We start from the raw sequence: 27,655 nt of genomic DNA, 5'->3' as shown, positions 1-27,655 counted from the left end.
TAGCCATGTTAGTCTCTGGATTTTCCCAAGCATGGCAGTTTGGAGGTTGTTTGACATCTGTCATTGTACCTCAGAAGCTGATACCAACAGAGGTGGAGTGAGAATACCGTTGGGATTCCTATATTATTATAAGGTTTTTTCTGGGTTTGGGCACCTGCAGGCTCTGTTTCCACTGCTTTTTTTTTCCTCTGGTTAAAGCAGATACATCTGAGAAGCTTATTGTGCTGAGGACAAACGCTTAGTTTATGTTCATAGAAGAATATTTGAATGTTCAAAAGAAAACTTTCCAGATGAAAAGCACTGAGTCATTGAACAGTGTTTTATTAAATAGAAGAGGTTTTTTGTAGCTTAATGTTCAGCACTGGGAATCTTACAGTATTACATGTGAATGTCTTTAAAACATGTTTTGTAACAGATTGAATATGAGAAGAAGAAGAAAGAAGATGGAAAAAGAGCTCGAGCTGATAAACAGCAAGTGTTGGACATGCTTTTCTCAGCCTTTGAGAAACATCAGTATTACAACATTAAAGACTTGGTGGACATAACCAAACAGCCAGTGGTACGTACTGCAAATCTTGTAAATACAACCATTTTCAGTAGTTACTACTGTGTGTATTTTACGTATCTAGAAAATGGTTTTATATATACTATATTCCTTAGAAACTCTTCTCTAAATATGTTTTACAACAAACTGAAATAATCAAGTTTTAAGTTCAGCATTGTAGGGCAGTGTAGGATACCAAACACTGTAGTAAGTGTGCTTTTTCTTGACAGAGATGGTTTAAATAACCTAAATGGTCTCTTTTTTATTTAGGTTTGCTTTAATACTAGGAACCAAATTCTGTCATGCTCTCATGTCTCCCCTGCTATTCCTGTCCTCACTGAAGCCTAGTTCTCTTGGCAGTTGCAAGCTTGCATTTGTCTATGGTCAGTCCTTCCCTCAGCTCCTGAACTTTATTTTGGCATAGCAACAGGGGTTGCTCTTTTTCTATAGTTCATGGTATTTGTATTAAATGAAGGGATTATGCATATTAGAAGCTCAGGCATCATGAGCTCAGGCTCAATACCTCCAAAATCACTGGATCTCCTTTACAAATAGGGTAATTTTTAGGTTAAGAGTTTAGGTGGTTGATATTTAGGATTTATTTGGGGTTTTCTTTTAAACAGTGTTTTGATACACAGACAAGAAAAGCACCAAGACATCTGCATATGTGATGGTTTTGTTGTCTTGCAGTGTCTGTCAGCCTCTTCATGTATGAACCATAACTTTCCAGTTCTTTCCCTTCTTTCCGTGTTCAAGCTTTCCTTGAGCAGAGCAGGCAAGAGTTGGAGGGTGACAGTGACGTGCAAAGGACCTTCCGTGTTTTTGATGTTTTTCACTGCCAATTTCAATATCTATCCTCAACCAGATGCGGATTTCAGAAGACTTAAGGGGACTTAATTGAGTCTAAATGGAGCAACAATGTCACAGGTTATTAGAGCTAAGGCAGAAGAAAGGACAGTAACAGCTGGATTATGGAACAAACACTCTGTAAAAAAAAGGGGCAGAAGTGAAGATGCTTACTAGTTTTGCTCACTTCAAATTTAGAATGAGTGTATCTCTCAGAGCCTTTGTGTAAGAGAATAATCAGTTTGGTTAGAAGCTGCACGAAGATGTTACCCAAGTAAAATCCATGTAGGTTCACTGTCTTCTAGTGCCTTGAAAGAAACTTGAAAGTTGAGTAACATATCCATGTCTTCCATTCATTTATCTCATGAGTCAGCTCCATATCTCTGCAGCAGAGAAGGTGTGTGGGCCATGGGAGCTGAGAAGGAGGAAGGAATAGGAGGAAGATATGGAGGAAGTGGCAAGAAAATTTTAAGTGGTTTTTTTTTTTTTTTTTTTTTGTAAGAGAAGTGTGGCAGTCACTATCTCCATCACTTTGAATGCAAGTCAGTACAGATTTATCTCATCTACCATGACATCAGCTTGCAGTAGTCACCCACGACTCCCACTTAAGCCACTGGAGAACTTTTAAGTTACAAATAAATACAGGTACTTTTCTTATGTAATGGTAAATGTAAATAGTAAATTAAACCCTTGACACAGAATATGTTTCCTGTTACACAAGAAGTTGCTGCCATCTTTATTTGTGTCATGAAGTCACAAAACAGGACTTTTCTGAATGTAAATTACTGCTCTATTAGGGAAACCTGGATTTATTAGTTTTTCATTCTAATGCAAAATAACAATTTACAGTAGTAGGCAAACCTTTTCCCACCTACCCAGATGTAAGTACTGAATGCTCCCTGGAAATACTGCACTAATTCCAGACTTGGGCTTCATGGCTGAGAACATAATACTCTCTGTGAGCAATCAAATATTTGTGAAGAATGGAAGCAGGATGGAGCCAGTGGCCTAAGAACTGTATTTTTTAAAAATTGAGTAGATTGTTTGGATTTTTTCTTCTATTTTAGCTTTAAGTAATTAAATCCTTAATACAACAGGGTTTGTGTCCCCCTCAAAGTTTCAGAAGGATTTTTAGAGTTTGTAAGTTAACTCCTCAGAAATTTTTATCCAATAATTCCATGATAACATTTCACTTTATATGGAAAAAAATCATGAGGAAAGGTGGAACAGAGCAGAAGGTACTTTAAATATATTAACATATCACCTACAGATGAGTTTCTCTGCTAGAATTACGTGTACATAAACACACTGGATCTCTTTCTGAGAAAAAATTGTGGCCCCCTGATTAGCAATCACCAGGCTCTAAAATTCAGTATTTGGCATCACTGGGAGTAGTGTGGGGTTTCTCTCCATGGTATGGTATCAGAGCACTATACTTCAGGATAGATAGGCCAGCCTGGTGCTGTGCAGACCCAAGTGGGGAGTCCTGGTTTCTAGAAGGAGAACTGATCTTGCAGGAAAAATCATAGTATCCCCTGAACTCATCTCTTCAAGCCACTTGCTCTCAGGTACAGCACAGCACAGTGGGATTATCCATGTTTCATAATTTTCTAAAAACTCCAGCAGTTCAGTGTTGCCTGTGCACACACACTGATGTTTTGGGGTTAATGCTCTCAGCTGCCCTCCCTAACACTTCTCCTGCCTGGTTACCCCCTGCAGCAGAGATGGGAAGTAAGTGGCAAATCCTCAGCTGCTGCAGTTCACGTTTCCAGCTTGAAGTGCTGTGTTATCTGTGTCACAGACCTTACCTTGCTATTCAGTTTGGGTTGGTTGTTCCATTTCGTTATACTCTTGGAAGTTTTGCCCTGAGAGAAGCAGAACTGCCTGGGTAATTAGGTCTGAAAAGTTAGTTGAACTTAAAAATAGCCTTCATACAGCTGGGTGGGTGGGTTTGGGTGGGTGCTGTGGAAAGTTCAGCCAGAGTGGTTTCACCCTGCCTGAGCCCAGCAGCAGCATCACACCTTGTGACCCGGCTTCCCAGGCAGACTAGATCTGCTGGCTCGAGAGCTGCACATCAGTGTACCTCATAGCACCGAGTGCAATTATGGGAGATTTTTTTCCAGTTCTCTGTCCACGTGATCTAGAGCAGAATTTAACCGTGCAGCCAGGTGTTTCTCCCACCCACTCTGCCATGCTCTGAAGTGTCTGTTGGTGACAGTGCCTCGTGTGCAGGGATTGCAAAGCAGGCAGTGGGTATGCAGGTGTGCACGTGTGCACACACCCATGCAGAAATGGCTGTTTCACCTGCTCCCAGCACCTTTTGCACCGTGCGTGGTGCATCGCTGCCATAGGGAGCGTGTGTCCCGGGTGCCTGAGGGAAATAATGACGGCATCTCTGCAACAGACGAGGTGTGCGAGGGGACGTCGGTGATCTCCTGCTGCCACCTGCTGGGGTTTGCATCCGGCGCCCCAGAAGGCTGAGGAGCCATCCCTGCGCAGTGAACTCCCTGCTCCTGTGCCCAGCTGCTCTGCTCAAAGGAAACACTCTAGAAGACCCTAAGAAGCTGGTTCATATGCACATCCCTGACAGTCACCTTTCTTACGTGTTGGGCTGCTTTGCATACTTTTGATGTGTACCTGGAGAGGGAGAGTAAGGATAAGACACTTCTTTTACTGACTGAGAAGATATTTTTTGTTTATGTATTTCCTAGCTTTTCCATTTAGCAAAGGAGGAAAAAGTGTAAGGAACACTTAAACAATCAGCTTTTCTTATTTTCCTGTGACTTCAACATGTCTTTGTTGGTTTTAATAGCTTGGAGTATGTTGATATTTGCGCTTAGTGGAACTGTAGATGCAGAAAATACAAGCATTCCAACAACTCCAGTTCAGTATAAGCACTCCAACAGGATTAAATTGCTCAAACTCGTGCAATTATTCATTTAATGTGGGATTCTTAAACTGTGGTCTATAGTTACCATGACAATCCACTCATCTCAGTCCCAATTAATAATTAAACAAACAAGCAGGCTCTTGTGACTCTTAAGAAAATTACTGGTGTTTATTATAAAGAGTGAAGGAGGGCAATATCAGTGAGTTGTGTTTTGTCAAAGATTATTATACTACTGGCATAATAGCTCTACTTGTTTTGGTTTTTTTCTTTCTCTTCCAAGCCTTAATATTTTAAGGTATTAGAAAATTCTCAGACATACACTCAGCTCTCCTCTAAAAATGAGGCCATAATAAAATGCTTAAAGCTTTGCAAAATGGCATGAAAATCAACAGCTTGAGGCTTTGACAAAGTCTGAATAAGGCAAGGATTTTCAAGATAATCTCAGCCCAAGCAGGAAGAAAGGTCAATAGCTTTTAGCTCAACTGGAGGAATTCCAGCAGGAGGAAGATGTGTGACATAATAATTCCCAAGAGGTGCTGGTAGCTTCATTTCAGCAGCCCCTGGAGTACTTGCCTCTCAGAGACACTGCCTGTGAGCCATCACCTCTGCTGCATCCCTGAGGCTTCTGCTAATCCCTGCTGGTGCCTGAGGGTCAAAGTCTACCCCAGAGTCCTTCCCACACCAGTTAGTGCCCATCAGCCAGCCAGGCTGTCTGCCCCCTAGGAACTGAGTCCATACAGTTGAGCAGGTGTGCAGGAACTGTGGCAATCACCTGCCTGTTTAATTTGAACTTTTGTTTCCTTTCAGATATACTTGAAAGAAATTTTGAGAGAAATAGGCATCTACAATGTGAAGGGGACCCACAAAAACACATGGGAGCTGAAGCCGGAATACAGACATTACCAAGGAGAAGAAAAGAGTGATTAAGAAAAATATTTATGATGTAAGAGGGATTGCACTGAGGGAACTGTGGTGTTTACAAACAGGACTGAGCACAGTGCAATTCTGTAAGGATAAAGATAAATTAAAGCAGCTGATACTTTGTAATTTTCTGTAGCTTTTTTCCCCAAGGAATTTTTCTTGTATGTTTCTATATATGCTTTGTCTTTTGACAGGAAAAGTTTATAGAATAAACTTGTATTAGATTTATCTTTATTAGAAATCTTTTGAGTTCTCCTCTCACTTTTTCTTGGTAGCTTTGTGGCTTTTCCAAGTCTCGATAACTTTGATGGAAAATGTGTCTTAGAGGAAACCATAACTTTGTGGGTTTGCATTCCAGTGTAACCAGGTTAATACCCTCAGTTCTGCTGGGATCTGTCAGGGCTTCGTCTGGAAGCCTGCAAATGTGCACAACCCTTTGTGCAGTGTTTGTGTGGAATGGACATGATGCTCCTCCTGGTATCAGGCTTTAGGAAAAACAGTCACAACCATGGTGCTCATCACAATCCTTATACTCCCTGGGAACAAACCAACGCAGTTAAAAACCCATAACATCAGTGGGAAGATGTCAGTCCCCTCCATGTGATTACTGAGAAAAAAATGAAATGTCTGTTAGGTACAGCAAGGAACAGTTTTCTCTTTTGTTAGGTTTTTTATGCTGATACCTATGTTCTGTTTTAAGCATATCAATAAAAGTATTCTTTTAATTTGTACCACACAATATTGACTTGAACACATTGTGATTTAGGTGGCATAAGTCTGAAGTGTTCTTTCAAATCATGTTTTTTATTGCTAGTTTTGCCACTGGGTTCCTCTGTGATTTGGGAAAGATTGCTAAATGTGTCTGTGTCTCTGTTCCCCCATTTTTGAAATGCACGCTGCAAGGGTTATTCCTTCAACGTCCTTTTTAGGAGGGAGCAGGAAAGGGACTATTTAATTATATTCTCAATGCTTTTATGTTAAAGAAAGAGCAAAGAACGCTGAGTGGGCATAACCTCAATATTATACCTGTAAATTAAGCAGGTGAGGTTCGATAGCTCAGCTTTTACATTCTCTCATGTCCTTCAGGTGTATGCATCATTTCTGTTCACCGTAATGACACAGGAGGTCTGTGTAAGAAGCAAACATTCCATTATTGGTCTACTTGGAAGCAGTGAAAGGCTTTGGGAGCGGTCAAGTGCTTTCAGAGCTTTGTAAAACAACTCTTATACATAAGTCATACAATTTTGCTCAATTCATTTTTTCCTAGAGTTGTTTGTGTAGGTATCTCTCTACAGCTACACTTGGGGCTGGTGCTCAGCGTCCTGTGGCATTAAGTGCCCAGTTCCCAGAAGAGGGACTGCTGAGAGTTTTGAAGAGCAGATTGCATTGCAGGGGCATGTGTGCTTTCATAAATACTGCCACTGACATGTGTCTCCTCAGGCTCTACAGCAGGACCCAGCTGGCAGATGGCTGCAGGAGCCATCTGAGGATGCTGAGGAACAGAGGAAGTCAGCCTTTGTGTCTTGCTGTGGAACATGATGTGCTCCAGGGCAGTAGCCAGGGCCTGCTCACACTGCTGTCCTCATCATACTGCTCGAGTCCTCTGTGGATTTGTGTTCAGGGATGAGTAGGATTGAGAGCTCTTGCCTTTCATGAGCTGGGCTCCTCTGTGGAATCCATGTCCTGTTTCAGCAAGTGAAGCTGAAGCAGGACACATACTTCTCCCTTGTATTGCTGCTCTCATGGTCCTCTGAAACCATGCAGGGGGATGCCATGCAATCCTGATTAAGTAGTGGTGTAATTCCTTACCACAGGCAAAAATGACTGTGACATTCAGCAGGAAATGGTTACCTTGAGTGGAATCTCCAGCAGGATTAGTTTAGCAGAAAGTTTTGGATCTGCTTGTATTTCTGGTTTTATGTGAGCTGCTTCAGTTTGTCTTCAATTGAGAGGGACATAATCAGTCAGCATTAAATGCCTGAACATGTAAGTAAAGGAGATAATTTATTGATCTGCAGAGTGCCTTTGGACAGGGTAAATAAGCTCTGCTCAGAAGTAATGGAAAATGTGCAGAGCATTTTGTTTTTATGGGGTTTATGGTCTTTGCAAAGGGCTGATTTTTTATGGGTATCATTAAAACCGTGTAGAGTGCTAGAAGTAAACAGAAAAAAGAAGCAGTGGAGTTTTCAACTAACAAGCAGCCAGAAGGGTTGAGGAATGCCAAGGTGTACTGGTTTGCTTGTAGACTTCTGTGAAGTATCAAGAGTTATAAATAACGAGGAGCAGGACAGTGAGGAAACACCATTTCAAAAATGGAAATCCTGTATCAGAGTAAACTAAGAAAAGGTAACCAGTGGAGAGTCCAGAAGCCAGGTAGCTTGTGAGCTACTTTTTTACGTGCTTCATATTTGAATTTGAAGTTTTTCTAGCATGTTAGTGTGCAATTGGAATTTTATCCTCTAAAGCTGCCACAAAATCCAAGTGGCATGAGAGAAGGGAACAATGAGTCCACAGAGATGCTTATCTAGAGCATGAAGGATGCTCTCCTGTGCTGGCAGCAGGATCTGTGCCATGCATTCAAGAGCTCTGCTGGCTCCTGCCTGGTGGGAGCACGTGGTAAAGATGAGGGTGGAGTTTTTAGGTGCCCTTGGCAGGTCATCATTCAGCCTACAGCTAAGCCATAGGATCTTACAGTACAAACCATCAGAGAGACAGAAGCAGCAAGATAAACATGCTGCATGTTCTACCTTCTGCAGTAACCCAGGGCACTGCAGGACTAGTCTAAATTCACGCAAGGCTGGGATAATGATTGAGCATTTGGGAGAATCTCATTTGGATCCAGCGCTTAATAATCAGCAAAACCTCTCCAGCTCTGCTGCACTTGTGCTGCGCAACACCCTTACACAAGCACTGTTGGCAGGATTTCCATCTGCCAGAAGAGAAGAGGAGGCTCAGAGGCATTCAGGTCTGATTCCCTGGTCCCCATATTTGGATTAATTTAAACTCTGGACTGCCAGCAGTGGCGAACAGTTCCCTGCTGGTCTTTCCATGTGCTGCTGTCTCTGCTCAACGCTGAACTCTGCTCATGCAGATGTTCTTGAATATTAGTGGTCAAAACACTGCTTGATGAGCGGGTCCTGCAGGTACAAGCAGAAGTTTCTGTGTGCTCAACACCATTATATGAGATTAAAAGCACTTCCACTCTCCAGCCTTGCTTGTCCTGAATGACCAGTTTAAGTCATTGGAAATTTCATACACGGTAAGCTCAGGCAGTACCAGCAGGGACCTGAGCAGACACCTGAGCCACCCCTTTAGAGATCCCCTGCTCACTCAACCTCCCTTCTCTTTCCCCCCACCACAGGGAAATTAGGAGGATAATCAAAGTAAGACTTGTGTGTTGAGAAAGAACAATTTAATAACTGAAAATTAGTAAAATATAGTAGTAATGGTAAAATTAAAATGATAATAAAAAGGGAAAAACAAATTATGAACAATGCAAGTGCTCATCACTCTCTGATGGCAGACTCCCCTTTCCTGAGTCAGCCCCCCCGTTATGTGTAAGTTACCCCCAGTTTATATACTGGGCATGGCATTCTGTGGTGTGGAATATCCCTAGTGAGCCCAGGTCCTTTGTCCTAGCTGTGCTCTCTCAGTTTCTTTTGCATCCCTTCTCACTGGCAGCGCATGAGACAACAGAAAAACGTCCTTGACTTAGGGTAAGCATGACTTAGCAGAAAAACAACATCAGTGTGCTACCAACACCACTCGGATTCTGAATCCAAAACACAGCACTGTAACAGCTACTGAGAAGAAATTAACTCAGAAATGAGCATGGCTGAAAATCAGGACACAGGGGTACTGGGATGGCACATGCTGCCAGGAGCAGCTGTCGAGCTGGGGCAGCTGCAGCTGAGTGAAGAGCAGAGCTGACTCCTTGAAACACCTTTTTGTGGGCAGTGTGAGGAAGCACCAGCAATCACACAGCTGCAGGGACAGCAAAATCATCCCTCCCTACTGCCATGGGAGAGGCCGAGGGCACCCAGCTGTAGATAGAGCAGCTAAACCTCAGCCCTTGAACTGGACAGTAGCAACAGTGCAACAGTGGGGTTTAATTTGCTGAAGAGGGCAGGAGTACCCAGCTTTACATGGCCATTTTTCAACCATTCTGTTACAAAGAATTGGGAAGTTGATCTTAAAAAACTTTCTCAACATCTATGTTCATGGACATTCCCTATTAAAAAAATATCTAACAGCTGGACTGCTTTGTGCCATCACACCTGCACCTCACTGAGGATAGGAAAAAAAAGTTTGCTCTCTGAAACGCCAGCAGTGCTTCCTTCCTACTGCTGCTGGTTACAGATGGGGAGGTGAATCCCAGCTGTTTGCTCGCAGGATAAAGTGTGGGCTGCAGAGAAACAATGGTTCATCATTTTATCAGTGTCCAGCTGCTGCCACATTGGCAATATTGGCATCACACAACCAAAATGGTCCTAAAAAGGTCTTCAAGGTTGTTTGGATGCTTTCTGCCTGAGGTGGAAGGTGATGAATGCAGCTCTAGTGGATTATAGCCCAGCAGCCATGTACATCCTCAACAACATCCCATCCAGTCCTGCAGAATACACTGGCAGGGTTGCCAGCATTTGCTGGCGCACAAAAAAAGCTCCCTCAAGCCACTAGTCCTGGCCACAAGCACTTGGCTGTGATCTTTGCACAACAGCTTCCAGCTGCAGCTTCAACCAAAAGGCAGCCAGAAACAGGGACTGGCGAACCAGCAAGATTGTGCTCTTGGGAATTGATTTGGTAGTGTTTAGGGCAAAAACTTCCAGGCTTGGCTAGGGGTTTTTCCTCCTACCAAGACATTTATCCCTGAGTTAATGAACAAGGTGTTTAACTGCTGCTCTGGCCCCACAGAGCCTGAGACCCAAGCCAGCATAAGGAAGGTTTCTACCCAGCTGCCTAACCTGCTCCATGAGGCTCAGGGAAAACGCAATTTGGATCCTTCCCAAATCCACTGAAAGTATCTTTCCAGGAATGCAAGATGCAAGCCTGATAAGCACATTTTAAAACAAGACTGAGCTAAGTGTTAAAGCTGTCCTTCAGTTCCAGTTGTGTTCTAAGCAGGGTAACTTGCTATCTTGGAGGATTTTATCAATTTAATAACTCCAAAGCTGTTGTCTGAAGTATGAAGACTTTCCTTTCCAAACCACTTCAGTTTTTCAGGCCCAGGAAAGAAACAGCTGCTTGAGATGAAGATGGGCCGGAAGAAGAGGAATGACGCCGACTTCCTTCCCAACGCAGAGCTGTGTCACGGACTGTGGAGAAGTGCATTTACCAGCACGGGCCTCCCCCTTCACAGCATGCAGTGACTCCCACCTCTCCCTCACCCTGACTCCACAGCAGGCAGCTACCACAGCAGTGCAGCTGCGACAACCACTTGTCACTGCCGCAGTCCTTCCCTGCCACGCCCTCCCTGGTGCATCTGACAGACGTGATGCTGCAGGAACAGCAAGACTTACCTTTTCCCTGAGAAACTGAAGGCAGCAATGCGTTTTTAGGAAGTGCAGTGAGTACAGCAAGAACACTTCACTTGCAGCTCACTAAAGAAACAAAATCCCGCATTTCCAGAGCCTTTGAACTGACGCTTCCTTACAGCAGGCTGAAAGAAGCCTTCTCACCAGAGGCTGTGCTGTGCAGAAAAGCACACCTGCTTGGAGCACAGAACTCCCTAGTTAGGAATGTTTGCACACAGCAATTAAATACCCCAATGAGCCTGGAGTACAGACAGGATGACACACAATTTGCCATTCAGCCAAGCAGCAAGGCTGTGCTCATCTTGCTCTGAAGCACCTGCTTTTCAAAGCAGCTCTGCATCTGTACACAGGTGCCACATGGCAATTTGCTCCAGGCTTGTGCCCAGGGCTCCCAGCCTTGGCGGGATCAGCCAGCGGGGGGAGGAGTCACTTCCACTCCCACAGATCGCCTCCAGAATTTTAAACACTGACTCACAGGAAGTGGGAGCCAGGGCTATGGAGGGCAGCACAGGCATACCAGCACTGCCCTGCCCACACTTAACTTTACTCAACTGAGAAGGACTCCTTCCTCTCCCTCTCCTTTAATGCCCCCTTTTTTAATGGAGATGCATCAGGAAAGGGAAGATAACATCCTCACCTGGCCCCATTAAACACATCCTCTGCAAGAAAAGCACAAGCTGCCTCAGTGACTTTATCTAGGCTTTGAACCTGCCTCCCAGCCTCACTGGGTGAAACAAGCTACACCAAAATTGAACCTCATTCAGCACAGCTGACCCAAAATCCTTGAAAAAAGCTTAAAAAACCAAAAAATTACAAACCCCCATACATATATGAAGTTCCCACAGAACTAAAATAGGATGCATTTCACCAGACAAGAACCTGAGAGATAACTAGAGCACACTCCACTCCCTCCAGTCTCTCACTCCTCCCAGCCTTCTGCCACATCTATCTCACTCCTGCAGAACCCCCTTCCATCTCCACCCTCCAGCACCAGGGGCCAAAAATTGACACAAGAAAGCAAAGATGTGAAAACCCTGGAGGAGATAAACAGTTAGCAAGTGGGCCATGCTCTCCCCTTTCAAGCACCTTCACTACCTATGCCTCTGCCATCATTGCAGCAGGAAAAAAGTTAATGATTAGCAGTCCAAGGCAACATCCTTGGTCAGGAACCGGGTCAGCAGCACCAGACACCTCTTTGCTCCAGGTGGGGCTCTGAAGGAATTTGTGTTCCTTTATTCAATCCAAACTGCCACCAGGTCAGGCAGGCAGAAAGCGCAAGGAACCCATTACTGTTGCATCTCAAAAGAGAACCTGAGAAGCAACAGTGTTTGCTCCAGGTCTGTCAAATAGATGCATTCCCTAACAAGGAACACAGCAGGAACATAAATTACAAACACTCAGGTTAAGTCCCAAGTACAGGCATTTACCTGGTTTGGAGGAAGTCTAGGGCAGGGCTAGGCCATTCCAACATCTCTCTCCAAGAGGCCAAGTACAGAAAAACACCAAGTCCTGCAACTTCACTGAATTCTAGTTCACATGCTCCCCAACAGATGTCAAATACCAGGTACCACTGCCAAGCTGTGTTGGAAAACTGAGCCATTTCACCTTCCCTCCCCCAGTACTCCCATTCAGACTCCTGCCTTGATCTTGGAGACATACAGCTCAGGAAAGGCTCAAGTACTCTTGTCTGACAAAGCAGCTCAGCCAGCACTCAGCTTGAGTAGCACATAATCCATTCTGGGATGTTTTTATGATTAATTTCTTATCTCTCCCAGAGATAAGTCTCTGCACAATCACAAAAGATGAAGGTGGTCCACTCCATTATGACATTTCTTGGACTTTGCCTTATTGACCTCAACCTGCTTTTGCACTCCAGTGCCACAGGCAAACCGTGAAATCTGTCTGGAAACAGTCCAGTTGTAATGCTCTAGCACCAGCTGTGCTACTGACAGCATCCAATCCATGGTGCAACCTCTCCTTCAAGTCACCTTGAGAGACACATCAGACCAAAAGACATCACCTAGAATGGGTTTAAATGAGTTTTATTTTAGACAACCTACATGATAGATGTTTTTTCATTTTTTAAACAATGCCTCCACTCCAAATCAGGGTCAAAATAAGTGAATAAAGCTCAAGATGACATCAGTCCAGTTAGACATTGCTGATTCCTGGTGTTGTGCCGATGAAGAAGAAACAGCAGCCAGCTATGAAGACAAGTGATCCAAAACCATACTGTTTGATTTGTTACTGAAACAAAAGTAGCAAGCATTAGTTAAAGGTCATGACAGTATCAGCAAGTTTCTGTAATTTGTTTGTGTATTCCCTAATTCAATCTGGGCTGCCACAGTCAGGCAGGCAGAAAGCGCAAGGAAATTATTTTTGCATCTTAGTGCAAACCAGAGAGCAACAGGAAAAGTGCCCATGGTCTATCAGAGGATGCTGATCATTTTTACAATTGTACAGAGCAACTGGCACCACCAGCTGCTGAGCAAGCCAGGCTGAACACTCACTCACACCCTTCCTACTTGACATACCAAGGTTCAGATTTCCTCTCAAGCACATCCTAAACAAGTACCAGAACTTACAATGTACCTGGCTGCCTCTGGGAACAGCTGCACCAAGAAGGTGAAGCAGGTTTTACTGCAGAGGAACTCTGCTACTTTCTTTTACTCCACCTTGAAGCAAGTAGTTATCCAAACACATCCAAAAGGTGTGCCCCCGTAGAGGGATGTCTCCCCATAGAGGAGATGCACAAAAGCTTCTTCTCCCAGGAGGTACCTTTCAGGTGATCACCTGTTCCAGGGCCAGGACAGACATCCCCCCTCCATCAGGCTGTGGGAGGTGCTGTGTCTGTCTGGCCAATTGAAGTATTCCTTTAATTGGGCTACTGCTCCACACCAGCATCTGGCTCATCTTTACAGCACTTGCATACCAGCAAGCCTGAGAGAGGCTTTACTGATAAATTTAGCTGTCTATATACAGATTTCACAAGTCCACAATGACTGGGCAAAGCAACTGTTGATCCCAGACTGTGGTGAATTCCACAGGTCTCCAAGCAAGCCAAAAACCCACAAGTGCTGGGATCCAAATACTGTCTTGTGGCAACCACGTTCCACTACAGAATAGTTAAAGCAGACCACAGGAGCTCAGGTAGTTGGAGATTCCAGATAGAAAAAGGTTAAGTACCTGGTCAAGTAATACTGTGTTCCCAAATTTAGGGCAATATTTAAACTGACAGTTCTTGTATAAAGGCATCAGATTAAGTGAAAGATGAAACATGACCATGCAAGGTACTTCACAATTAACCCCCAGAAAAGGGATCCAAAGTAGAAGTGCTCCATTGCAGAGGACCTGCTCTTTAATCTAATGGTTTAAACCCTTTCCCAATTACACACATCTCACCAGGGCCATCCCTTCTGCATTTCTTGGCCATTAAATCACCATGAATCACAGCAGTGATACTACATCTCCTTTTAGTACAACTGAATAGTACTCAAAGTTTCAGGCACTTTGTATAATATGAAAGCATCAATCAGGCTGTACTTACACAATACTTAAAGTTTTCAAACTGGCAGCTACTGTTCAACTTTAACAGGGATACAGGAGAACAAGAGCTGAAGGAGCTCACCATGTACTTGGGCACATTCACCCAGTTCAGTACTTACACATTTCTCGATTTCTAAGCCATCCTTAAAGAAAATCATATATGGGGTCACACCGTCCTCACGGAAATCCAGGAGAGCCACCATTCCATCTGGATTCATGTTCTCCCCTACAAAGAACTTCAGAGGAATGTGTCTCTAAGACATTTAATTGATTAATGCCAAGAGAAAATGCCTTTTTATACAATACCTTTGTATAAACAATACAAAATCACCAAGTTCAGTTTAAAAGTCTCCCTGACCAGCCACAGGGATTTTCCTTCTCTGCAGCTTGTCCATCTTAGTGCCACCATGGCTGACACACCAGAAGAAAGGGATGCCATCCAGAGGGACCTTGACAGGCTGGAGAGGTGGGTCCATGGGAAACTTGTCAAGTTCAACAGGCCAAGTGCAATGCCCTACACTTGGGTCAGGGCAACCCCAAGCCCAAATACATATGGGCCTTGGGAACGGATTGACAGCAGCTCTCAGAAGGACTTGGGGTGTTTTTTAACCCCATGTAACCCAGCGCTGTGAGCCTGCAGCCCAGAAACCCAAACACAAAAGAGGAATGACCAGCAGGTCAAGGGAAGTGATTTTGTTCCTCTGCTTTGCTGAGACCTCACCTGGAGTGCTGCCTCCAGCTCTGGAGCTGGGATCCCAACACAAGGATGTGGACCTGCTGGACCAAGCCCAGGTAGGCCACTGAGATGGTCAGAGGCCTGGAGCACCTCTCCTATGAGGACAGACTGAGGAAGCTGGGGCTGTTCACCCCTAGAGGCTCCAGGGAGACCTAACAGCCCCCAGTACCTAAAAGGGGCTACAAAAAGCCTGGAGAGGGACTTTGACAGGGGCACATTGCAATAGGACAACAGGGAATGACTTTGAAACTCCACAGAGGATAGATTTATATATTAGGAAGAAATTATTTACTGTGGCGCTGGTGAGACACTGGCACAGACTGACCAGAGAAGCTGTGGATGCCCCATCCCTGAAGTGTTCAAGGCCAGGTTGGATGGGGCTCTGAGCAACCAGCTCTAGTGGAAATTATCCCTGCCCATGGCAGGGAATTGGAACCCGATGACACTTTTCAACCCAAAGCATTCTGTGATTCAATAATTTTACCATGCTGCTATGAACAGAGTAAGAAACAGCAAGGGCCAAAGTGATCCAAGACTAACTGCACAGTCCCTGAATCACCATAACAACAAATGTAGCTAACTACAAGCATTACCAGCTGAAATGACATCCAGAACAGCTAACAGTCTTTGGCTGTTTCTCCTCCCTCTCAGGGCCTCTAATACTCTCAGACACTGTCAGGTTAGCATCCTCACAACAAGAGCCCTCAAAATTCTCAACAAGCTGTTGAGCAGATGAACCAATCACAGCTTATCAATAGTGCTGTAAGAAGACACAACTTACCTGGTAGTTTTTGAAGTTGGCAAGGATGTGTTTGATTTGTTCTGCAGCCCCAGTCATGAAAGGCTTTACTCTCTCTGGCTTGTGTTCCTCAAGTCTGGCTTTGATTCTGGAAGGAGAATGAAAAAATGCTTTGAAAACATGTTCTAGCTTAATAACTTCACCGTCTGGCAGGATGTCATAACAGAAACCATCTATCCAGCTATCTGTCAAACTTAGATTTTGCTGCCTTTCCCCCACTCCCTCTCAAAGCCACTAAATTTTAACTTAGTTTTTCAAGTGAAATCACAGAACAATACCTGCACTCCTAATGAAGTCATTTTACAACCAGGCTAGTGATAGGCAAACATCAGCAAGCCCTTTCCACAGCACCAGGAGTTATCACCCTCCCACATCACAAAGCTTTTTCACTTTCAGTATTATTAACCCCACTGAACACCAACTGATATTACACCATGAACTAGCAATAAGACCCATTCACACACGTTTTTTGGCTGTTTACACTGTCACTCTAGAAAAGCTTCAGAAGTTTTTCTTTACCACCTCAGTCCCTTCCACATGAAGGTCTGGCATGGAGAAATATAAAAGAAAACAGCAAGGCTACAAGTAAGATCCAAAGCACATGATCAGGTCCTCTACCTCAGCCAAAATAAACATAGATATTCCATCCCCCACTCTTTAGGGCTCCAGTTCTGCCAAGCATTGAGACATTACTGAAGTTCACAGCCAGTTTCCCACCTGTATCAGAACTAACACCTACTAGGAATAAATCCAATGCTGTTTTTACAATCTCAAGCACATAAACCCACTGCAATCCAATTGAAAGGAAAAGCCTACCAACACTTACGCTTTCATGTAATCCTTAATGTACTTCTTGTAGGATTCTTTTGTGAAGCTGGTCTCCTGAAGGTGATGATTAATTACTATGTCAACACCAGTTATGACCGTGGCTTCTGTTCCATCTCCCTCAGGACCTTCAGCAGAGGCATTGCCACCAATTAGAGAGTCATCAATTTGACCCTCTGTCCTGGTGACCATCTAGATTTAGAGACATCAAAAAACTTAACGGTTCTGCAAAAAACCTTAGCGCTACCGCTCTTACACACCTATGACCTGACAGCAGGGCACAACTCGAGAGCCACAGTTCAGTGCAAGGAACCTGGCTGCAGCTTGAGCACTAATCTCCCAGAGACAGGAAAAGGGGGAATGGGTTCAAACTGAAAGGCAGTAGGTTTAGATATTAGGAAGAAACTCTTTACGTGGGAGGCACTGGCAAAGGTTGCCCAGAGAACCTGTGGATGCCCCACCTCTGGAAGTGTTCAAGGCCAGGCTGGATAGGGCTTTGAGCAACCTGGTCTAGTGGAAGGTGTCTTTGCCCATGGCAAAGGAGGTTGGAACTAGATGATCTTCAAGTTCCATTCTAACCCAAAGCATTCTGTGATTCTATGACTCCCAAGGACAACTCCCACACGGTGCATAACCCAAGCTCCATTACAGTCCAGCCTGGCTGACCCAGGTTCTCTCAGGCACCACGTACGGCAGCACGGGGCACTGGGCCAAAGTGAGTCTTCTCTTCTCTCTTTCCCTGCTCGGGCCCTTCGCAGGGACGCCACCCCCACTCCCCACCGGCCGTGAGTCACCGCGGCAACCCTTCCTCCCTCCCTCCCTCCTTCGGGGCGGGCGGGCACTCACCTTCCCCTCCACTTCCAGGCACAGGCCGTCCGCCACCTCCCGGATCTTGTAGATGTCCGAGAACATCTCATCCTCTGCGGGGGACAGACAAACACGCATACACACCCAGCCGCGGCAGCCTCCGCCTGCCGGCGCCCACCACCTTCCCCCCATCGCTCCCGCCCCCGGGCTCCGCGCCCCCCCCGCCCCGGCCCAGCCCCGCACATGCGCGGCGGCACCGCCGGGCCCAGCGCACGGGCCCGGGCCGCGCTTCTCCCCCCCCCGCTCCGAGTGCCAACCCGGCCGCCCCTCCCGGCCGCGCCGCACCCCCCCCCCCCCACCCCCCGCCCGCGGCCTTACGGCTGATGCAGTCCCGGTAGATGATCATGGCGGCGGCGGGGGCGCGGGGTCTCAGCGCAGCGACCCGGGCGCGGGGCGGGAGCGGGGCGGAAAGGGCCGAGTCAGCGCCTGCCGGGGCTCATATAGCGGGCACGGCCCCGCGCGTCACCGCGCACGCGCACTGCTCGCCGCCCCGCCCCTCCGCCGGCTGCGCCCCCGCGCGGCCGCGGCCGGAACTGCCGCGCGAGTGGGGCGCGAGCGCGGGGCTCCCGCGGCGCGGGCCGGGGCAGCGCCTCAGCGGGGAGCTGGCACCGCGCGGAGGCCTCCGCTCCGTCTCCTCCAGGATGGACGCACCAAGCCACCTCATACGGCTTCCCCTCAAGGCCCTTCACCATCGTCGTTGCCCTCCTTTGGACGCTCTAATAGCTCCATGTCTTTCTTACGCTGCGGCCCCCAGAGCTACCCCCAGCACTCGAGGTGAGGCCGGCCCAGCTCAGAGCAGAGCGGGTCGGCTCTGCTCAATCCCCTCCCTTGCTCGGCTGGCGATGCTGTGCCTGATGCAGCCCAGGACACGGGTGGCCCTCCTGGCTGCCAGGGCTCTGCTCAGATTCAGCTTGCAAAACTGGAAGCAGGATTTCATCCTTCCCGAGTCAGAGGGGGTCAGGGCTGGCAGGGACCTCTGGAGAGCAACCAGTCCTGCCCCATGCCAGAGCAGGGCTGGTGCCTCTCCCTCATTGCCTGTGGTTGCATTTCATCGGTTTCAACACCAATTTTCCTCTTTCTCCTAATCTTTTAAGCTCTCAGTAACACTTTTCTTTTTGTCTAGCTTCTTATGAGGTGTCTGGGATGTGTGACCACTGGCTCTTTTCTCATTACTCAGAGTCACCGAGCTGGGACGATCACATTTTCACTTTCTTTTGCCAGTTGGTGCAAGATGGTACAGCTTTTGGGCACATCTAAGCCTCCTTTCTTTTTCCTCAACTTTTTTTTTTTTTTTTTTTTTTCAGGGAGACAATTATGTATATCCACTCTCTTTTCCTTGTGTTGTATTAGGAAGCATTTTTGCACCCATATTTTCCAGACTAGCCTCCAATTTAACACAGGCAGCCTTTTAAATCCACACACTGGCTTTACAAGAAGTGCACCCAGCTTTTCCCAAGCACTCCGGGGAAGCACTGCTGCCCATGTCCCACCACAGCCAGAGTGTCCCCTCCATGGGCAGCCTGACAGCTTGTGTCTGTGTGATCTGTCCTGGCCACTTCCAGCTGCTGCCTCCTCGCCGTGATCCCCACACACCACTGAGTGGCTCTGGACTTTGCAAGGGCTGTGACACAGGGACACAGAAAATTATTCGCCCTACTGGGTGTACATGGGCATACATTTGCTCTGTTGGGTGCTGGACATCCTCCAAATAAGTGATGTTTTCAAAACATTTATAGGGAAATAATTAGGAAGCTGTTGGACTCTTCCTGTTATTACTTCCTCAGGGAAATTCAGTTGGGTATGTTCAGAGGCACCACTTGTGCACTTGCGAAAGGGCTGGCTGATGCAGGTATATTTTTCTTATTTTTCTAAGGATAAGTGAGATTTTGCCCGGTAGTCAGGGTCAAGATGAAAGACAGAAGGGCAGTTATGCCTAGACTACTTTTTCCCCCTTTGGACTTACTTTCTGCAGCAGCCTGTCACAGCTAGAACAAATCTAGACCTCGCTTGAACTCTTGATTCCTAAGAGACATTGATAAAATACCTTCAAAAGATACCATGGGACCTGAAACACTTAATGCTGCTCATGATCCTGGACTTGGCAGAGACATCAGGGCACAGGACACAATTCCCTGTCCCTCACCTTCCTTAGGCAGTAAATTGCTCATTGCTTTCTTTGTGTGTGCCAGTGGAGCTCCTTTTTTATCTCCTCCTTCCCTGCTCTTCCTTCCTTTGCTCCAGATATCAGTGCCCTTTTTTTTTTTAAGATGGTCTAGCTTCTTACATAATTAAATTAAATTTATAAGTCATTCTCTGCTGGTTTTCACCTTCAAGACTACTGCTGCTATTTCAGGCCTGGAGAAGGGGCTTCTTCCCAAAAGCTTTTCCTGTTTTTTTTCCTCAGTGGCAGCTGGCCTGATAAAAGATAGCCCCTCTTTTTAGAAACCACAGTAAAAAAAGAGCAACTTATATCTTTAGCAGTGTGTTGAGTGACAGGGGAACATTTGGCTCCTTCTACGTAGTGTAATATGCAGCTAAAAACATCCAGTTAGTAGGTGTGCTTCAATTTGGTTTTATTTTCAGGAGACCGTTCTAGAAAAATGGATATTTCTGCAGTAGTCCAGAAACCTCTTACAGATTCATCAGTTGACTCAATTTGCTGAAGTCAGGGTAGAAAGCTTTTAGCACAGTGTGAAGGTAGATGGACCTTCAGGTTGCTTTGCCTTGCCTATAGGTTTGTATTAAGAGTTGCAGGTGTAAAATGTGAGATGTCATTTAAAAATGCGTCTCCTGTGCGAACACCAGTTTGATGTGGAGTTAAGTTAAATCGGTATCAAGCTGAAGTTAGAAGTGTTTTAATTGGCATGGGCTTCACTGAGGTACCAGTGCTGAAATTTTCCTTGATTCCATATAAACACAAATTTATGTCATGTGCTGATAGTTGGTGAAATAGATTTGAATTTTTTTTTTTTCCCCAGAAACCAGTGACATTTGAGAAAACCTTAGTGTTCCTCACCTGCTTTCTGTCCAGGAATCCTCTTCAAGCACTTATCACATCCAGCCAGAGTTGGATTCACATTTCAGAGTGATAGGTTAAAAATGTGGTCCCTCTCTCCCTCCACACGTCCCTCCCCCCCTCCCTTCACCTTTTTAGTTGCCGATTGACAACCAAAATGACGTGAGAAGTTTTCCTGATAGTGCAGCTCACCTTTGGTGTTGTGTAAATCCCGAAAGACTGATGGAAATCCTGTGGGCTTATAGAGGAGTCTTCTAATAGTATCTGAGGAGGATTTTCTAGGCAGGTGTCTGCAGAGTCTTACAAGAAGCCTTTCTCATGGAAAACCACACCTCAGACAGTTGTGAATTACTGCAGTATTACTTCCATCAAGTATTGTGTGGATATGGCTGTGCTCAACTAATTGTGTCTTGGATTAAAGTGCCAGATGACAGCTGATACTACACCATTCCGTCCCTAAATAAACAGTACGTTTTCACCCCATTGTGGCAATTCCCATTAAGCTGTAAGAAAAGGGAGGGGATCCTGCCTTCAGCTATGTCTCCTGCAGGGTGCAATCAGTGGAAATAAAGCAGAGGTGAGGCTGGAGGAAGGAAGGTGATACTGGGCTATGACATAAGGGATGGCACCAGTGTGTTCTTCTAACCTTTGTAAAAGGCTGTGAAAGTCACATAAAAGTGGTGATGTTTTACATCATTTGCCGCGTGTGTGGGAGAGGATCCTAAGTACACATCTATATCTGCTGGTAGAAAGAAGTTGGAAAAAATGAGGATTAAAGGACTGAGCAAGCCCTGGTGCTGCAGAGAGGCTGGCAGGACAGTCTATGCCCAGTGCCCCCTTCTCCAGTGCATCTCCCAGCACAAAGGCTTTGGGAGAGAGGATGCACGTGATCAGCTCATGTCTTCACAAATCTGTCTGGAATTTAGGACTGAAACAAGGAGCTGTGACTTCGTAGCCCCTCTTTTAACACACACAGATGGAAACTGTAGCTTTTAACTGGTTTCCTTCAAGTTCTTACCCTGGGGCATTTCCAGACAATAAAGATTTGATCACTATTTGTTACCCTTTCTTATAAATTGGGAATTGATCTTACAAAGCCAGACCATCAGTTTGATTCTTTCAGGTGAGTTTATGATATGAATATAGTCAGTCTTCGAGTGCTTGGCAATCCTTTGACTGTTTTGGATCTCGAGCCAAAATTCATAATTTATATTTACATTGGCAGTGTACAAAACCAGAATCTCAGATCCCAAGATTAATATTTGAAAGAGTTGAGCTTTGATCATTAGTGTAGCTTATCAGCTCAGATCTATTCACAAATGATAGACCATATTAGACTGGACTAGATAGATTAAGGTATCCCAGAAAAAGGCATCACTTTTTAGAGTACAAGGAAGGTCTTTGGTTGAGCAACAACCCCTCTTGCACTCAGAACAAATGCAGGTGTGTTCTTACCTTGGCATTTTCAGTATTTGCTGTTCCCCTCGCTGGCTGCTGCACTTCTGCGAACAGACACAGAGGTCACTGCGCAGCCACAAACCCCTTTTATCTGTGGCACTGCTTGCACCAGGCCAGCTCGCCCAAACCCTGCCCTGGGAAGTGTGAGGCCGTCAGCCTGCACTGCAACTGCTGCGTTTTTAGGAAAAACAGGACTGCCATTCCCAAGTTAAGAACTATGAAGCAAGGTGCCTACCCACAATTTTATACTTACTAACCGCATAAACATCCAGGTGACTGAAAGGGATGTGGTGGAAAGGCCTGCACCCGATCCTCAGGTCTGCTGCCAATGTCCCACTGATGTGCTCAATGACGGAATAGAGAGTGCATTCATTGAAGTGGCAGTAACATTACATTGGGAAGAGCCACAAGTGTATTGGAGATTAAGATTGGAATTAAAAAGTGATTTTGACACATTGGACAAGTGGCCTGAATTGTTAGAAGGCATTTGGACAAGGCCAGCAGGTCAATGAGCAGTCAAACATTTATTAAAAGGAAAACCTACCAAAGGCTTTGAACACAAAGATGCAGCATAACATTCAAACAAGCTCTGAGCCACACATTACTAGAAACTGAAAGAGTGCATCGGGGAAGTGCTGCCTTATCCTGGCCTTGGTCCTCTGCTCTGTTGTAGGCTTCTGCTGTTGGCAAATGCCAGGGAATGCTGACATGTTGATGTGCTCTATATGGGTGCTCTGATGTTATGCTTGTGAGTGCAGGGCAGAAATGATTAGCCATGGACACAGGGCAGAGAACTGGGCAGCAGTTCTACAGAAAAGGGATACTGGTGGATTCAAAGCTGAACCAGAATCATAGAGGCATAGAAACATTTAATTTGAAAAAGGCCTCTGAGATCATTGAGTCCAATCATTAACCCAGCACTGCCAAGTCCACCACTAAACCTGAGTGCCACATCTACTTGTCTTTTAAATACTTCCAGGGATGGTGACTCAACTACATCCCTGGGCAGCCTATTCTGATGCTTGACCAGCCTTTCAGTGGGAAAAAAAACCCTGATGTCTATTTCACCTGCTCTGAGAAAAACCCACACCATATTGGAATAGATAAGTGGTGATGTTATGTTTAAGAAACTTTTGCTGTCATAGATATAAGGGGCTGAGTTCTGTTTGGTGGTGCTGGTATTTCCTGGAGCATTGACTCCAGCTTTAACAACACACTTTGAAAAAGGTATGCAAGGGTTCACAAGAGCACAGGGAATGAGTAGAAAGAATATGAGTTTGTTTTGCTGTGAGGAAGATTTAGATTAGCCATTGGAAATGCTTTCCAGTACAGCCAACAGAGAAGCAAAGAATAGGCTGTCTACCTAGTTGTCTGTCCCAGCAGGTTTTTGAGGATAAGCTAGAAACCTGCTCATGGGAGATCAGAAAGCATGTTAGATCTGTTATTATTGACACAAATAACAGCTGATTCTGCCTGTGTCTAGGTCCTTTTTAACCCTATTCATCACCAAGTGATTCTTAGATAAACTATGTCATTTATACCTGTTTAGAATGGTTACATGATCAGAATAAAATTAATATCCTCAAATCGCTATTCAGAATGAACAAGAAGGTTTGGAAAAGGGACATTATGAGAGAGGTATGTTGCCCTGCATGGTAAAATGGGTCTGCATGGAAATCACATGTACACAGAAGGAAAAGCATTTAGGTTCTGCAGTGCCCAGAGTTTTAATCCTAGTGAGTCCCTACTTTAGTCCTATTTAAATACAGTGTGGTACAATCCTTTGACTCAGATTAGAGGTATACTGCAGAAAGGGCTCCTTCCATGCCAAACCTAAGGCAAAGGTAATCACAGATCTAATTTCTTGTGTTGGGACTCTCCTTAGTCCATGGGCAGTAAACCTGGATGTCTCTCTGCAGAGATATCCACTCTTCCATCAGAGTGGAGGTTTTATAAAGTCATCCACCAAAAAAAAAAAAAAAAACAAAACAACTTATCAGTGCATGCCTACTTGGTTCAATTGAAAAGAATGGGAAATGGAATTTTTGCAAAGAATGGGAATGGAATTTATCCTATTTATCCTCCACAGCAGAGATAGCTCACAAGTAGATCCATTTGTTAAGAGAGTTCAAGCTGACTTCTCATGGAGCAACCAGGCCAGCTACATAAGGAAAGGGGAGCTGGAACTGCAGGCAGGGGAAGTGTCTTCCCCATCAAAGGCTCAGTCCCAGGGTGCCCCAGCCAGGCCAGCAGTGTGGGACCAATGTGTAAAGCCATGCCAAGGCTGGGATGAGCCAGACATGGGGCTGGACACAGGCTGGCTGCAGCACAGCCCAGGTGGGGAGTGAAGGATGGGCCTGAGCACAAGCAGCTGCCGAGCTCTGGGAAAGAGGGTCCCAGCAGGGCAGCTCACGGCTCCATCCACAGAGCTGGTTTTACTGCAACTTGGATCAAGGTTACAATTTCTATCCACAGGCACCACTTCAAAGTTAGCTAGCCCTTCTAAGGCAAACATCTCTGGACAGTTCTTCACCCTGAATACATCTTCAGTTGACTTAGCGATCCCTGTTGAGAAGACTCAAAGAAGACGTCCTCCTGCGAGCTCTCTATTTTCGTGCCAGACTTAAGGCTTTCTGAACGCCTGTGCCATGTGGAGACACTCCACTAGATGGCGGGACAGGAGCCGGTGGATGGCAAGCAGGGCTCTGCTCACCTAGGTAGGAGGCCAGAGCTTTTTCCACTGCTGTTGGTACCGTTCCCATGTCACCTGAAATGCCCCAGGACCAGCGTAAGTAAAATTCGATCTTGGGCCTGTAACTGATGCAGCCGCTCTGGGTTCCTGGCCAGCTGGATGCTGCACACAGACACCATTCACTCCAGATAATTAGCATCCACTCATAATGAGCTGGGGTTTGTTGAGTTCTTAACCATTATAGGGGCTAATCCTGCCATGTTAAGCTCACTCAGTTGCCATTTTTCAAATTGGCATTTGCTTTAGAAATCTTATGAAGCCTGAAATTGAGTTCTGCCATTTTAATCCATCCCTGTGTGCTTTTTAGGTCATTGTTACACAGTGTGAGCTCTCAGACTTGTCAATAGGGAATTAACCATCAGAGCGCTCAGCATGTTAATGGTGTTATCCCTAGAATTCTGACACTACCAGCAGGTAACACAGTTACATTTAGAAAGCAAACTTTGCTGCAGATGCACCAGGAAAATGACAGAATTTAATACTCATTATGAGGAAATGGGTAGATGAACTTCTTGGTCTCTCAAAGCATCACTTTAAAATACTGTAGGGGACAGCTGGCAACAGGACTAAAAGATTCCATTTTGGAAAACAGCTTCTCAAATGGCAATCCAGTAACCTGAGTTTATAACACATGTCAGCTGGAAATACAAAGCTGCTGTCATTTTCAAATATCTCAAGACAGATATTTATTATTTTCTGTTAAGAATTTAGTGTCCAGTACATTCCTTCTTTCTGCAAAAACCAAGAAGGTACCTGGGTGACAAAGGATATGTTGGACACTTAGGAGGTATCTCCCAGCTTCTGAATGATTTTTAATTGCTCTATTGTTTCAGAAAGGTATGACAGCACTGTAGGAGCTATTAAAAATGGGGAATTTTAAGAGAAAGATGAGAGAAGAAGGTGTTTGCAGATTCTATCCACAAATATGCTCTGGGGAAATAGGGACTGATCTGGCTATCTATCTGTGAGATGGCTGATAATCTGAGGCACTTCAAGATAAGGGTAGAAAAGGACCTTGAGAGTTCAGTCAGACAGTCTTCTTTCATCACGGGGATTAGTTAGACATGCACTTCTCTGGGGAGATGTTTGCTTACCTTGTTCTTCAGATTTCCTGGTGCTGGAGATTTCCATCGTCCTCTGCAGAACAAACAGAACTGCTTACTGAACAGGGGGCTGGGCCCTGCCATTCCCCTGTGAGTGTTGCAAGTACAGGATGGATCATAACCTGCATTAATATGGATTTAGAGGTCTGTCTGATGCTCAGATCCTTATGGAGCTCAGTGTGCCCCACTCTACACGGACACTTGGCTGTGTAGAATAATACAGAAATAAATTTCTGTATTTATTAAAAAAGCCTAACTATATTATTTGTGAGTACTTTCACACAGGATGAACCAGGGTGTTCCTCACTGTTTGGTTCTTTCACTGGGTCACTGGGCACATGGAAGTCTCTCTCCACATCTGTGATGCTGTAGGTCGAGAGGAAAAATGGAAGAACCAGTTCATCTCATGTATTTCTTCAGGAACTTTACATAAAAAAAGCAGTTTAGCTAATGAATACAATTCAGGACAGAGTTGCCTGAAGCGATAATAGATGCTTCTGTGAAAACATAAGAGCATCTCTCAGTGCTGATCACAAGACTAAACTGTTAATGAAATTTGAAGAAGGAAATAGAGAATAAAAGCAGAAACATCCCTGCCATATGTCTGTATACACACACACAGAGTAAATACACTCACACACACACACACACATTTTGTATGTAATTGCTGCATGCCCAAATGTCAAGTGCCATGTGCAAGCCTGGCCTCACAGTGTCAAAAAGGTATGATACAAGTGGGACCAGTACCAAGAAGAGAGACAAGGAGCAAAATATTCTCTGCAATAGGACACACTAACTTTAAAAAGAGATCTCTGGGGTGATGGGTGTGATGGCAATCTTTGAAATCACCAACAGACCTGAGAAAATTAAAAGAGACCAACTATTCACTATCTATCACCAGACAGGAAATATGGGAACATCAAGAAAATTATGAGGTGACAAGTTCAGAAGAGTCAAAAGATAGCTCCTTTTAACACCGTGTGTATAGTTACTCTGTGAAACTTATTGCTTGAGGATGCTGTGGATGCCAAAAGTTTAGATTATTGTAAAAGCTATTTTAAAAAATTGCAGAAAAGGCTACTAAACACTTCTGGCTCGGGAAGAAGCACTACAGCCAAGGACTGCTGGAGGTCAGGAAATTCAACACTGAGATGTTGCCTTCCTCTGCATAGATTTGTATGTTTTTCAGGAAGGGGTTTGAAGATATCTCTGTATCCTTAAATGCCCTTTATTATCTTGTCAGTCATATGCAGCCTTAGGGGAGAACATTTCTAGAAACACTGAGGGGGAAAGAAAGTCATAAGGAGGCTAAGGAATCATCTCTGTGTGTTTCTCTGCCCTGAAATAACCCTTGGCAAACGTGTGGGGCCATGCTGAGGTGATGGAGGACTGCTGTCCATTCTGCCTCACCAGCTCCCAGCTATGCCAATTACATTAGCTGCTGCCCTGGGGATTTCTCCTCGTCTGATCCTATCCTGCTGTCTTACAGTTCTGACCTGGTTTTGACATTTGAAAGAGCAAGCAAAACCTTCCTCACATGTGATAGGTGGTTTAGCTGCCACCAGCTTCCTTACTGTTTAATGACTGTGCTCAAATGCCCAGCCAAGGCAGTGTTGGATATCCCTGAGTAAGCGAAGGATTACAGAGGTGATGTGAGGTCAGGCTGCCTTGTTTCAGCAGTGCCAAGAAATCACATCCACCCTCTGCACTCTTTTGTATGGCCACAGGCCCCCTCTGTGTGTCTCATTTTTAAGCTGTTCTGCAATGTGGTCTAGTCCTGTGTTCCTCCAGCTGTGTCTCATCAGACATGAAATCACTGCA

At 45.2% G+C, this 27,655-nt stretch overlaps 2 protein-coding genes and 2 non-coding genes across 4 annotated transcripts in view; 1 reads left to right on the top strand and 3 right to left on the bottom strand.

The window, feature by feature from the left end:
• GTF2F2 (general transcription factor IIF subunit 2) overlaps nt 1-5,926 on the top strand; it is a 79,256-nt gene extending 73,330 nt beyond the window's left edge. The window contains exons 8-9 of the mRNA XM_053970727.1: nt 416-559; nt 5,088-5,926. Coding sequence (XP_053826702.1) covers nt 416-559; nt 5,088-5,207 — 264 coding nt within the window. The 3' untranslated portion in view covers nt 5,208-5,926. The remainder of the gene's footprint in view (nt 1-415; nt 560-5,087) is intronic.
• A 6,026-nt stretch (nt 5,927-11,952) lies between these two features.
• Nucleotides 11,953-12,088, bottom strand: LOC128804421 (small nucleolar RNA SNORA31). The gene has a single exon (XR_008436059.1). It is a non-coding gene; the product is annotated as a small nucleolar RNA SNORA31 (small nucleolar RNA).
• A 670-nt stretch (nt 12,089-12,758) lies between these two features.
• TPT1 (tumor protein, translationally-controlled 1) lies at nt 12,759-17,947 on the bottom strand. Its single transcript, XM_053971370.1, has 6 exons — nt 17,824-17,947; nt 17,485-17,558; nt 16,640-16,830; nt 15,796-15,901; nt 14,398-14,514; nt 12,759-12,979 (listed from the first exon to the last, which is right to left on the bottom strand). Exons 1-6 carry the CDS (start codon nt 17,849-17,851, stop codon nt 12,977-12,979), a joined length of 519 nt encoding a protein of 172 aa, XP_053827345.1. The 5' UTR covers nt 17,852-17,947; the 3' UTR covers nt 12,759-12,976.
• On the bottom strand, nt 13,045-13,174 carry LOC128804420 (small nucleolar RNA SNORA31). Its single transcript, XR_008436058.1, has one exon. It is a non-coding gene; the product is annotated as a small nucleolar RNA SNORA31 (small nucleolar RNA).
• Nucleotides 17,948-27,655: the final 9,708 nt, after the last annotated feature.

The sequence above is a fragment of the Vidua macroura genome, chromosome 2 (assembly GCF_024509145.1).
Source record: "Vidua macroura isolate BioBank_ID:100142 chromosome 2, ASM2450914v1, whole genome shotgun sequence".
NCBI lineage: Eukaryota > Metazoa > Chordata > Aves > Passeriformes > Viduidae > Vidua > Vidua macroura.
The sequence above is the reverse complement of the archived record's forward strand: the minus strand, read 5'-3'. Positions and strand labels throughout refer to the sequence as shown.

What these genes read in the sequence shown, in the direction of transcription:
- TPT1 (XM_053971370.1), bottom strand. Translation starts at nt 17,851, where the DNA reads ATGATCATCTACCGGGACTGCATCAGCC. An exon ending in CTACCGGGACTGCATCAGCC is followed by an intron (nt 17,559 to 17,823) that starts GTAAGGCCGCGG and finishes TGTCCCCCGCAG; the next exon opens with AGGATGAGATGTTCTCGGAC. An exon ending in CCAACTTCAAAAACTACCAG is followed by an intron (nt 14,515 to 15,795) that starts GTAAGTTGTGTC and finishes ATTCCTCTGAAG; the next exon opens with TTCTTTGTAGGGGAGAACAT.